Here is a 12834-nt window from a genome sequence, read left to right as displayed (position 1 = left end):
AAATATCGCTATGGGGATTTGTTGCGGTTGCTTCGATCATGATTCTGGCTGGTGACGTGGACGCGCAGTTCGGCCCATCTTGGTGGTCGATTCGGGGTTGACGCTCGCCGCATGGATAATAGGGAACGGACTTTTCAATTATTTGCTAAACACCAGTTGTTTTTAGCCACCATCTTGTGACTTGGAGGCTACAAATTGGAAACCAGTCGTGGACTCACTTGGATCATATGGCAAACAGTTACCCGTGGAGGGCTTCGATGCATGACTGTCGTTCTTTCTGGAGTACACCACTTGACTCCGACCATATCATCGTGTCTTACACCTTGGATTAGTGGGTCAGACTACTGAGTCGTTACCTTCGGGCAGGGTTCCCCAAGAAAACCCTAACAACCGCTGTCTCACGGCTCTTATTCAAGACTGGAACAAGTGTTTTCCGAACAAGGCTCTACATTCTCTCACCACCTTTTGGGTCAGAATTTTGAATCAGTTCAAAGTGGCTTGCTCCGGGAAGTTGAAGAGGCTTTCGCAACGGAGAACAATCACACACTGTTCCAGCTAATCCGATCAGCTGGTCCGAGGAGAGTAGTCTTAGTGAAACTACATCCCAAAAGGACGGGACCTCGATCCGCTTACAGATAGCTCGTCTTGAACGATAGACTGAACACTTTGAAGGAAAGATCAGCTGAGCCCCATCAACTCACCCTGTGGAATGACTAGCTGATCCGTAGGATGCTGTCTGGTGATAGTTTTATTCTGGCCTGTATAGGCAAATCTGTCTGGAGATCATGTTCGTCTAGCAAACTAACTAGACAATACAGGGGCGGCTTTAAATTAAACCACTCGTTGTGAAGACCATCGACGTTTGCTTTCAACTATATCATACCATCCCTGTTGGGGTGGTCGTGCATCTGTCTTACAATGATCTTGCGGGCTGTACTGGCTGGAACTCAAATACTAAAGGTTCAGCATGTCCGACCCCAGTTCGGTCATTCATCTCAAGCCAATCGGAGCCAACCCAAGTTTTTCACATTCTTCGGTTGTCTGGCTGGTGGTATTGACTGTGTGAGAGTTATACTTATCCTGGATGCGTCCTACTGGACTGAGTCCCATTAACCAGTGGTCTGAGCTGTCAGGGTGACACTGGTTCAATCAAGCTCCATGTACCTCGACATGACAAATGATATTTGTTTGTTGTGTAAGCGTACGTCCCGACTGATACAGCTCTGAGGCTGAGAAATATCGCTATGGGGATTTGTTGCGGTTGCTTCGATCATGATTCTGGCTGGTGACGTGGACGCGCAGTTCGGCCCATCTTGGTGGTCGATTCGGGGTTGACGCTCGCCGCATGGATAATAGGGAACGGACTTTTCAATTATTTGCTAAACACCAGTTGTTTTTAGCCACCATCTTGTGACTTGGAGGCTACAAATTGGAAACCAGTCGTGGACTCACTTGGATCATATGGCAAACAGTTACCCGTGGAGGGCTTCGATGCATGACTGTCGTTCTTTCTGGAGTACACCACTTGACTCCGACCATATCATCGTGTCTTACACCTTGGATTAGTGGGTCAGACTACTGAGTCGTTACCTTCGGGCAGGGTTCCCCAAGAAAACCCTAACAACCGCTGTCTCACGGCTCTTATTCAAGACTGGAACAAGTGTTTTCCGAACAAGGCTCTACATTCTCTCACCACCTTTTGGGTCAGAATTTTGAATCAGTTCAAAGTGGCTTGCTCCGGGAAGTTGAAGAGGCTTTCGCAACGGAGAACAATCACACACTGTTCCAGCTAATCCGATCAGCTGGTCCGAGGAGAGTAGTCTTAGTGAAACTACATCCCAAAAGGACGGGACCTCGATCCGCTTACAGATAGCTCGTCTTGAACGATAGACTGAACACTTTGAAGGAAAGATCAGCTGAGCCCCATCAACTCACCCTGTGGAATGACTAGCTGAGCCCGAGTGGGACGCGGATGCTAGTCTGACGTCGTCGATGGAAGTCCAATTTCCACTTTCATTGCTTCAGTGCAACAAAGTACATGGGTCAGACGATTTGCATCCTGCACTCTTCGGAGAAGGTGGCAAACCCGTCGTCGCCAACCTAACGACCATTTTCGAAAACTTTCTGGAAAAAATTCCAACAGTGTGGGACGCTTCGATGATGATTCCCATATTTAAAAGCGGTGCAAGAACCTCCGAACCACCGGGGCATCACCTAGCTTCGAGATTGTTCTCTGGCATCATTCTACGCACATTGGTTGTCATCGGGAGAATCAGATTTGCGAAAATCAAGCTGGGTTTCGCCCTGGTCGTGGTCGGACTAATCATATCCTGACCTTGTGGGAAGTGTTAGAACTGCAGCACTCCTTCCGATGACCAACAATGGTAGTCTTAAGTCTGCTTCTGACTACCTTGATAGTCAGAAACGGTGGAATTGTCTAGAGGCGGTGTCCCTACTAAATTCTTGTCTCTTATAAGGCCTTCTTATGCATCCTACCGTGGGCTCTGACGTACCTACGGCAAATTTCCACCTGTGGTGTCATACAACGGTGTCCTTCCTCCATCGCTACGCTTCACCGCGCTCCATAACAACGAACAGATGATGTCACCTCGATTTGCGGTGAGACGTTTGCGATCGAGTTGCCCAGCTCAGCGAACAAACCAACGACCAACAGTTTCATTGCCAAGGGTTCGATCTGTCCTATTTGTGCATCAGAGATGTGTCCGCTGCATTTGAAGACCTTTGTGGGCTCTCTGTGTCCGATCAGAGTTGCCTCCAAGGCATCATGTGATTTCTGTGGAAACTCTAAATCAGTGATGTCGAAGTACGCCAAATGGTTTTCCTGAAAGTTCACTCTCCCTCGATTGCTCGTCTGGCCACCATCCACATGTTACGCTGATTAGGTCACTTGCTTCTTATGTCGAGGACCGTTTGCCTTGTGTCGAGTGGAGACAACACAGAGGTGGTCGGTACGTAATCTATACACGAAGAGTGCAAAGCCTTACTAGTCAGTTCAATCGCGTTGATAAATACCGTCTTCCCGAATGTGGACCACTGGAAACTCTAATCAGTGATGTCGAAGTACGCCAAATGGTTTTCCTGAAAGTTCACTCTCCCTCGATTGCTCGTCTGGCCACCATCCACATGTTACGCTGATTAGGTCACTTGCTTCTTATGTCGAGGACCGTTTGCCTTGTGTCGAGTGGAGACAACACAGAGGTGGTCGGTACGTAATCTATACACGAAGAGTGCAAAGCCTTACTAGTCAGTTCAATCGCGTTGATAAATACCGTCTTCCCGAATGTGGACCACGTGACAAGCAGGTTAGTGACAGGTTAGTGACCCTGATAAGTATGACTGTCCCACAGCCAGTGACGGTTTTGCGTCAAAGCTATCGCCTCCACTGCGCAGCTCTCAATATCTGACACCGGACAAACATTCGACGTTAATGAACTGATCCAGCCATCGCCTCTAACATGTGGCTTCCATTCTTTTATTCTACTGTTCCTCGGTGAATAACACGCTGTTTGGTCTCATGAGTGAACTAAGGTAAACTTGAGAAATCCCAGTTCTTCAAACGTACCACTTTCTCCGTTGCCCCAAAAGTTGAGTCTACCTGAAACTACTCACAAGGTTGCTGAAAACTCTTCGACAGCCCACGGCCGATTTCACCCTTTTTGGCGCTCATCAGATAGGCAGTCTACCTGAGTTGTAGTATACGGTGTATGCCAGTTCGGTGACTTATATGTAAGTATTGGTTATGCACAACCTTGCTTGCTGGGCTTCGGCTCATGGGCTTTATTTCGGTTTTCCATCCACAGAGATTGTCGTGTATAGATACCTCCGGAGAGTCACTGTCCCCTGGTGCTTCCATTGAGTACATACTACAGGTTGAAGGAAGAAGGCCTTCGCAGTGGAGTTATTAGAAAATGTCAACTGGACAGTTCCAAACTATTGGACAGGGGAGCAAAACTCTCATGCATCTTGTTTGCAAAACTGAATTTCCATATTCTCCTTGAAGGCGTCTTCCTGGACTCTTCTAGATATTCGTTGACTGTTACTCAGTTGCAAGCGAATGCTACAGAGCGACTCCACAAATTCAGTAATAGATCTCACTTTTCAAGAGATGCAAGTGGATTTACGCGAAAACATACTATTCGCATGCCCTCCCATCGGTAGTATCACCGTTAGTCACGGTTTTCATCCGTTTACACCGTTTCCATCCACAGGGAGTGCCGTGTATAGATACCTCCGGAGAATCACTGTCCGCTGGTGCTTCCATAGAGTGCATACTACAGGTATATCTCAACGTCATAAACTGAAATAAGTGTATTCAGAAGTAAGGGAATGCTGAATCAAATCTTGTTGGGCGGACTATTTAATGGATCGGATCCGGAGGGTGAACTGCGAACCGTTCCGCATGTTTAGTATTTATATTTGAGAAACCGAATGTGAAATCGGATGTTTAATGGGTTGATAAGTTTGAAGGCTTTAAGGCACCCGAGACCAACTAGTGGCTTTAGTGGTGTTTCTTCTGGAGGTTGTTTGCACAATGGAGCCTTTTCTCAATAGTTTTCAGTGTTTTTGATAGAGCGCGTGAAACTAGAAGAGTTGTAGAGTTTGCCTTTAGCTTTTTGTGTTACAAGATGAAAACTACGAGATCCTTTCATTTCACTCCTCGATCGATACTCCGGCTAATCCGATTAACAAGAAAGTGGATGCTTTGAAATAAAGGAAAGTTGTTATTGCAGCCTAATGGTTATTAATATCACACAATTGTTGCATTGTATCTTTTAGGCTTGCAGTCGGAAAGTTAAGTCCTCGATCGTGAGAGAGATTACTCCGTCTAGCTTCGTGATTACTCTGATACAAGTCGACCCCTAAACAAAACGTTTCCAGCCGGTCTGTGAACTTTTGTCCCGAGTTACTACGTGGTTAGCAGGTAACCATGACGGACTGTTACAAATTGTGACCAGCAGCGTTGGCCACGCAGCGGAAGGGAGGAAGCGAATTGCACTAACAGTTTTTATGTGCCTAGCTGTCATGCCAGGTTGCCCGAGCCTAGGCAGTTGCTAAGCCCAGCACTAACAGTTACGTAAAATTGAATTTGCAACGAAGACCTTGTTAGTCCAAGGCCACTTCTGAGGCTACGAACAGGCGCCTCATGCCGGTGGTTTCATTCTTGAACTCGAAAACTGGTTGCGGATCGCATGCATGGAAAGGATATCAAAATTCATGAAGAACATGGACTAGGCTTCGTTTATTAAGTAAGCGTGCTATTGCGCGCGTTTAGCTAGATGCATATTTCGGACGATCACCACAATGGACTTCTCAAAGCACATCTTGTGTCATCATCATTACCAGCGTACGTTTCGTATAGTGGTTGTAGTTGCCAGTTTGGTAGCTGCGTGTTGGAGGTGGGAGCTGATAAATACACGTCTCTCAGTGAGCTTTCAAGTATGGGGATTGGGAAAATGGGTGGTTTCTTATGGTTTCTAATTGTTCCTCTTCTTGCTACCTTAAAACTGGTTCAAACCCAGAATTAAAAGAAAACAAGAAAAAATTTTCGGAAATATTATTGTACTTTCTACTCTGGTTTCAGCTTTGTGACTGTTTGCCTTCGATGCGCACTTCGTCCAGGTGATCTTCTCTGGCTTGTATGCAAACCACAAGGCAGCCTTTTTCTGTAGGTTAGAAGTAGTCAGGTTTATCGTGTACTCATAATGTGCAAGTCACAGTTTCTGCTCAATAAAGCAGTTACAACTGGCGTCCTTAAAGCATAATCATTTGTGAAGAGTCAACTACGAAGTTTGTCAATTTTTCACGCTTCAGAACTGTGGTGCGCATATGCTTGAAACGCATTACGTTTGGAGTTAACTGGCTAAACAATCATGTGTTTTCTCCCAAGGCACCATATCAAATAGGGTGGAATGTTACCTATTTTCTAACCTTCTGTCAAGGTTTTCTTCATTTTATCGTCACCACTGACGGCAATATTAGCGTTGAGCACGAGTATAGTCTTTCGTACAAAGCATCAGTCTGTTTAGAGAAAGCCTTTATGCGTGAAGAACAGCGCAGTGGAATAGAGACCTAGTTCCAGCATTCTACAAGTAGTTGAGCCACCCATGACTCCTTTGTTTCATTGTATTTTACCACTACCGTGGCCACTGAGCACACACCGTGCAAGCTTTGGTTCCTAATAGACCGGTGCAAAATGGTATCATCCATAGGACTAATTTGTCCAGTGAGTGATTTCCGGATTAGTCGTAAAAACAGTTTCATCGCTTACTTCTGATGGATCCGCTCTAGAGGCTGGTTTTTGGTAGGCTATGTATGCAACGTGACATGCAATGGCATCACATTCGCAGCTTGCTGTCAAACTTTGACACTCCACACACAGTGCTGAAAATGGTTTAATCAAGCAAACATTCAATACGAATGACCGGGCCAACGTAAGCCCTAAGGATACTGTTGTCCTTGTTGCAGGCAACACAAGACTCACCCTGATCCATTAGGCCAGGATGGATGGGCCTATCACCCGGTCGCTTTATTGCACTGTGTTGTTGGTGACGATGGTGATATTATGCTTCAAGCTGTTTTGGATCCTGAGGATGCATAATCATTTTGTTAATCGTTCTAGCCTGGTCGTTGAGTGAGACAAGAAATTGAGCGTCTCACGGAATTTCACCTGAGAGAATACCGCAGCAGAGAAATCTACTGAATAAATATTCTCATTTTTGTGGACTGTAGTAAGATCGTCAACCGGATATCTCACAGTTTGAACACTGGAATTTAGGTCTAGGATAGCTCAGTACTTTCTTCTCACCTGTACAAATAAGCGAAAGAATTTGTCTCATTCGAAGATCTCGTAACTTGTCAGTCATCCAGAGTAAAATACCATGTTGGTGACTCTTCTAGGTCAACTAAATAGTAATAAAGAAATTCCATTTTATAGCCTTGCTCTAATTCCCACCTGACTGAATCTAAGTTAGTTGATTATTTGTTAGCATTGGATTACAGGAGACCAGGAGCAACAAACTACCGAAATGTGCGAGACGTTGCGTGTCATCGAACTCAAACAAAGAACTTAACGACATAGATGTTTGTCGTTATTGAATTTGATTGCTCGTTTAGACAGTACGTTCCTGTTGTACCGCATAACAAACCTTATACCTTTTTTGCTTCGCATCTGATTTTCCCTGGGCTGTTTAACTAGGGAGGCACGTCTTGAGGACACAGTTTTAGCTTAGTCCGATGTATTTTCTGGTAAAACACAGTAGTTGAGTAAATGAACAAAACTGGTGCGTTTGCGGATGCTTCACTAATACTGACCTACATTATGACACGTACCTATAAGTGAAAACCAATTTGAAGCATTGAATGGACGGTTGGATGCACTTCTGTTCGGTATAAAAGGTTATAGTCAAATTCAAATTATTCAGCTTCAATGGCTACTGCTGTTTTTTCCACCAGCTGACGGCACCAACGTTGTTGACATTCTCAAATATCACATTCCTTAAAATCACATATGCCTGTTTATGAAACATACCGCGACTCAATTGCCAGCGTCAAAGGTTGGCACCATAGATGCACGCGTTGACTGAGATGCCTTTGCACCTCAAATATACTGAACTTTAGTGTAATATGATGCAAATAGCTCCAATGAACTGATTCAATACTTCCTCAAAATGGTAAGGTGCAGTGATGTGGATGATGTGCTGATATGTGAAGTGTTCAAGCGTTTGAGGCAGCGACTGGTAATCGACGAGGGTTAAAAAACAGCGTTGTTACAAGCGGGAAGTGGCAGCTGAAGGCTACCGATCCACCGTAACTAACTCCCGTTAGTGAATGAGCTCACTCCATTGGATTTGGATGCGCACCAACAGCTAGAGGTTGTTCGAGTGGGCACCCCTAGTTTCCAAATTGACAACTGCATCCGACGTAGCAACAGGACTTTTGAATTTATGGCAGTTCAGCCTCCAGAAGCCATTGTAGGTCCATAACAGCCGGCCTAAGTATGGCGACAAGACCCCTAACCTCAGTTCACCAACCGTAATAGCGGCACCAGATGGCCGAATAGGACGGATTAGCGCACTTCTGGGCTCTGTGTTTTAATTCGTAACGGGTACATTTTTCGTACTCACGTGTACTTAGGGGTTACCCAGATGCTGTTATCTTACTACGAATCAGGACTAAGTGATTATGGGCCAGATGAAGAGATTCGGATTCATAGACTTTTAGACCCTTTAGGCTACTCTGCCGTCATATGAATCGTGCGTTCACTTCAAATATCAGCTGCAACGCATAACTTGCAACCGATCCCGACGCGTATCTATTTTAATGCTGGAAGATGACGAAATTCTGCCGTAAATATACATTGCGATCGTTTCAGATGTTACCCTAATCCAGCTCGCACAATTATGCACTGGATTGGATCTTGCGGCTTCGTGGCTGGTGGTCTAATCGCCAAGCTTGGCAATTCACTCGTTCAGCCACCGACAGTAGAGGCATCACTGCTGCAGGGTTGGAGAATGTATTGATGAGGTTCCTACAAGCGCAAGCAAAATATCAAGCTAGGCGGGCATATCAACGCACATTTCATCTACAGCCGATGGTTTTGACTCTTTTTCTAACCGACCGAAGGAGTCAATGTTTGAATACATTGTGATGAGGAGAGACTCACCAGGAAGCACCATGATTTCGTTCTATTTCATCTACAACCGATGGTTTTGACCCCTTTTTTTAGCCGATCGAAGGAATCAATATTTGCATGAATTGTAATGAGGGGGACTCACCAGGAAGCACCATGATTTCGTTCACCTTCGTGCGCACACGTAGCACAACCAGTTCGTCACAGGGGTCCAAATCACGCACTACGTGGTCAGTGATGACTCGTAGCTCTTCCATATGTCTCGTGTACTGGAGCGATGTGGAATTATCTAAATTCGACCGAATCGGATTACCCTCCGCGTTGACCAAAATTAATCCTTGTACATTCTTGTGGTTTTGGATCCGTTCAATTTGCTGCACAATCTCCTGGTTCTCGTCGGCAGCGTTATTGCCGAGTGTTGTCATTAGTTTGTACACGCCAAGGTCTTTGGTGAGAGCCCACTGCCCCTGTTCTTGGAAGCGGCTGTCACGCGAATACGTGATCTATCGATCGTGATTTGAATAGGTCAACGGAAGTTTACAAACAAGTCCAAAAAGTGCATGCGACAAGGTAGGACATATTGGCCCCTGATACAATGATGGGGTGCGAAAAGGCATAACCTCCTCAACTGCTGTACTGTCGTGAGAGTAAGGGCGCATAGAAACGCAGTAACCATCACCTATGAGTAGCCTAAGAAACTGATACCTTTTTGACTATGAACTGACAAGCCCTTTAACCAACTTTACCACCAACATCATATGCTAATCTAATATTTGATAAACTCAGGCATTATTTCGGTATTTCTAATTGGCACCACATTTGGCCGCAAATCGATTGTGGCTTGGTAGTGATTGGCAGACTTTGGGGAGTTTATTGAGCGGCGACCGGTTAACAAGAAATACGTCAATTCTGTATTTCGGTTGGACTGCATTACAGTCATCGTTCTTAATCACGTGGGTCATTACAAATGTAAAAAGAGGGGAGGTTAGTTAAAAAAGCAATGTTTTGGGGACCCCTGTCCGTGCAGCACTATTTCGGTTGGACTGCATTACAGTCATCGCTCTTAATCACGTGGGTCATTACAAATGGGAAAAGAGAGGAGATTAGTTAAAAAAGCAATTTTTTGGGGACCCCTGTCCGTGCAGCCTCACAGAAGGGCAACAAGTTTTAGCAACCGCGCTTCTTACCTCGTCAGTACAACCCGCTAGAAACATAGAAGTTTACGGTTACTGTGGTTCCGTGTGCCAGCAAATTACTCTATTAGTTAAACACAAAAAAGACATGTTTTCTATTCGTTATCTCAACCACAACTTGAATTCAACTGCCATATCTCATTCGGGAGTATTTCTTTGGAGACACTATCTGTTAGGGAGTATATGACACCTGCTTCATCGTAGTTAAAGTGCGCAGCTGCAGACGGCACCGCACCAACCCTCGGTACCTGTGCACACGCATGATCGTCTCCAACTCTCTGGATAGGCGTGCCCATACACTCAATCACCACAAAGCGTGGTAAAACTCAGATACATGATACATTGCGGTCTACAACATTTATACAATTCTAAGAAGGCACAACACACAACACAGTAAAACTAGATTATAACCCAATCACCTCACGGACCATTAAGAACCTTATCTAAGTTGGGTGCATGGGAGGTGATTAACCGGGAAAGTGTGCCAAGCCATAACACAAGGGCTTATGCATAATCAAGTCCCTCACGGACCATTAAGAACCTTATCTAAGTTAGGTGCATGGAAGGTGATTAACCGGGAAACTGTGTCTAAGTTTTGCCAAGCCATAACGCAAGAGCTTATGAATAATCAAGTCCTAAGTGTACTCGAAATCCGGTGTAATCAAACACAAGCATATGCAAGCAGCCTTAATGGGTATAAATGGAATAAAGCAAGAGGAGAGATGAAATTTTATCAATAAGAATGATTCGTCGCAATTCACCTTGATCCAAGGGGAGAATTCGAGGTCTCTGAAGACAAGGGATGGTCGAACAAATGCAGTAGCTTGAAAGCAACTCAGAAGCACCGGGGCAAAATTTCTCAGACGCTTACTACAAAAAAGGATGAGATGAGGTCCAAAAGAGAATAACCATTTTCACAAGGAACTTTTGTAAAAATTAAAGGCATCTATGGAACGATTTATTTGCGTTCTAAGTTAATAGAAAACAAAAGAACCCGGTGAAATCTAAAAAACAGAGAAAAATTGGCAGTTCAGAGAAAGCAATTTTCTCCAATACTCAGACAGACAGAAGATATCAAGTTGAGCTGGAAACTCACCTTCATTATGAAAGCAGCTCGGATGACTTAACTGCTGTCAAAGACCTTTCGCAGTTACAGCAAACCAGGTGCAAAGTCTAGGAGAAGGGAGACTTAATGGCTTTTCTGCGTAGTTCATAACCCTTGGAAAACCGACGCTGCGAAACAGATTTATTCACCTGACATGCACAGTATTGGGGACAGGAAAAAGTTCCGCAAGACTCCGAGAATTAGAAAATGACTGCTATGAATAAAGGAAAAGGAAGTCGTTGGAAGGTGGGCGGGCTACTACATACTTAGTCTACTCTACGCAGCAGGCATGGCTGTGGCTCACGTCTCACTCAGTTGACTGGTAGCTGGCAATCTGGAAGAAATCCTTCCTGAAAGTTAGTGTTGAGACGGTCTCGATTGACGAGTGAAATAAGTATTACTCTAGAGACGGTTTGTGGATTGCTTTAAGGCCTTCGTTGCAGTTAATGGAGAAGTAATGTAGGTTGCTTTAAGGAAGCTTTACTGTTCGGATAGTATCTTAAGCTTTATCAAAGCCTTTCAAAATGGTGTGAAGCTCAAATGTCTGTTTGTCTAGTTATTCCGACTGAATTCGAAATCAACACCGGAATAAAACATACGCCATACATATTCAGTCTATATTTAGTAACCAACTGCGTGCAGGCACTTGGCTGGTGCAAATTGTTTATTTTGTTGCGTATAAGGCTAGAAAAACTATAGACGACGACTGGCATCTACATCCATCTCGCGGATCACCGCCAGAACTAGTCCCCTAGCTTATGTTGTACTGGAACACAAACTTTCGCGTGTATTACGAAAAGTCGGAGTAGAAGTAATATCAGATGAAGTTCACTTGGACTTCTCGTTTATCCTATCTCGCGTCACGTTTGTGTGGAGGTTGTCTTTGCACAGTTTCCCCGCCCGTTGTATCGTTCGAAAGGGGAAGAGTACTTGGTTAAGGATCTTATAGGGTAGATGGCTGTGAGAAACCACTGTGAACACTATTTAGAATCAGATAGTCTGAAACAAGTGCCATGGCTCTATTGTTGCCGAATGAGTCGGTGGAGAGTTGGATTTTCGTCTCCTGTGATCGGTTCATAGTCATTTCCACTCAAAGAACTAAAGTTACTGTGACTAAAAGTTTACCCTTCATGATGAAGTTACATGTATCTATCTTGTGAATATGTTTGGTGCACAGGGTATAACGAAGATGGCTGAAGCTTTTGAGTTTGACCAAGGGCAGTAAATTCTGAATGTCGGACACACTGAAGTTTAAATGAAAACTTTGGGGAAACCTTCGGGATGTTCGAGTTAAGAGACGTCTTCGTCACTCACTGTCTCATCAGACAACACCTAAAGGGTGAGCTTCCCCATATAACAATTCCGTGTATCTATCAATTCATCTTCCGTGATGTCTGGTGTATCGGTAGAAAAATTGTGCGGCTATACGTAAAGGCGTTTGAAAACATTCCGGCAAGTTTCCTCCAATAGACACTCATCTTAATCATCATTACCAGCTGTGAAAACCACGTACGTCATGCAGTGGTTGTCGCTGCTACAGTTCCGTCCATCGATGATCTGGGGGGGCATTGGAGGAGGGAGTTGATATAATTGATTCGTAAATACAAATCATTACCAGCTGTGAAAACCACGTACGTGGTGCAGTGGTTGTCGCTGATACAGTTCCGTCCATCGACGATTTGGGGAGGGGGCACTGGAGGAGGGAGTTGACATAATTGATTCGTAAATACAGGTCTGCCAGTGGACTTTTAGATAGGGGATTGGGAAGGGAGCTATGCACTGAAAGTAATCGTTTGGATGCATGAGCGCCATTGGGAGCGCGACTGGGCCATGTCATTAGCAGTTAAGTTTAGGTCCCACCGCTCGATACGGGATATCAGGTTAAC

At 44.7% G+C, this 12834-nt stretch overlaps 1 protein-coding gene across 1 annotated transcript; it reads right to left on the bottom strand.

Annotated features, from left to right (window-relative positions):
- Positions 1-5588: 5588 nt before the first annotated feature.
- T265_14995 (hypothetical protein) lies at positions 5589-9141 on the bottom strand (the record flags this gene model as incomplete). The annotated part of the gene is made up of 2 exons (XM_009176142.1): positions 5589-5684; positions 8796-9141. 2 exons carry the CDS (start codon positions 9073-9075, stop codon positions 5599-5601), a joined length of 366 nt encoding a protein of 121 aa, XP_009174406.1.
- Positions 9142-12834: the final 3693 nt, after the last annotated feature.

This window comes from Opisthorchis viverrini, assembly GCF_000715545.1.
Source record: "Opisthorchis viverrini unplaced genomic scaffold opera_v5_318, whole genome shotgun sequence".
NCBI lineage: Eukaryota > Metazoa > Platyhelminthes > Trematoda > Opisthorchiida > Opisthorchiidae > Opisthorchis > Opisthorchis viverrini.
This window is presented reverse-complemented; position numbering and strand designations above follow the sequence as displayed.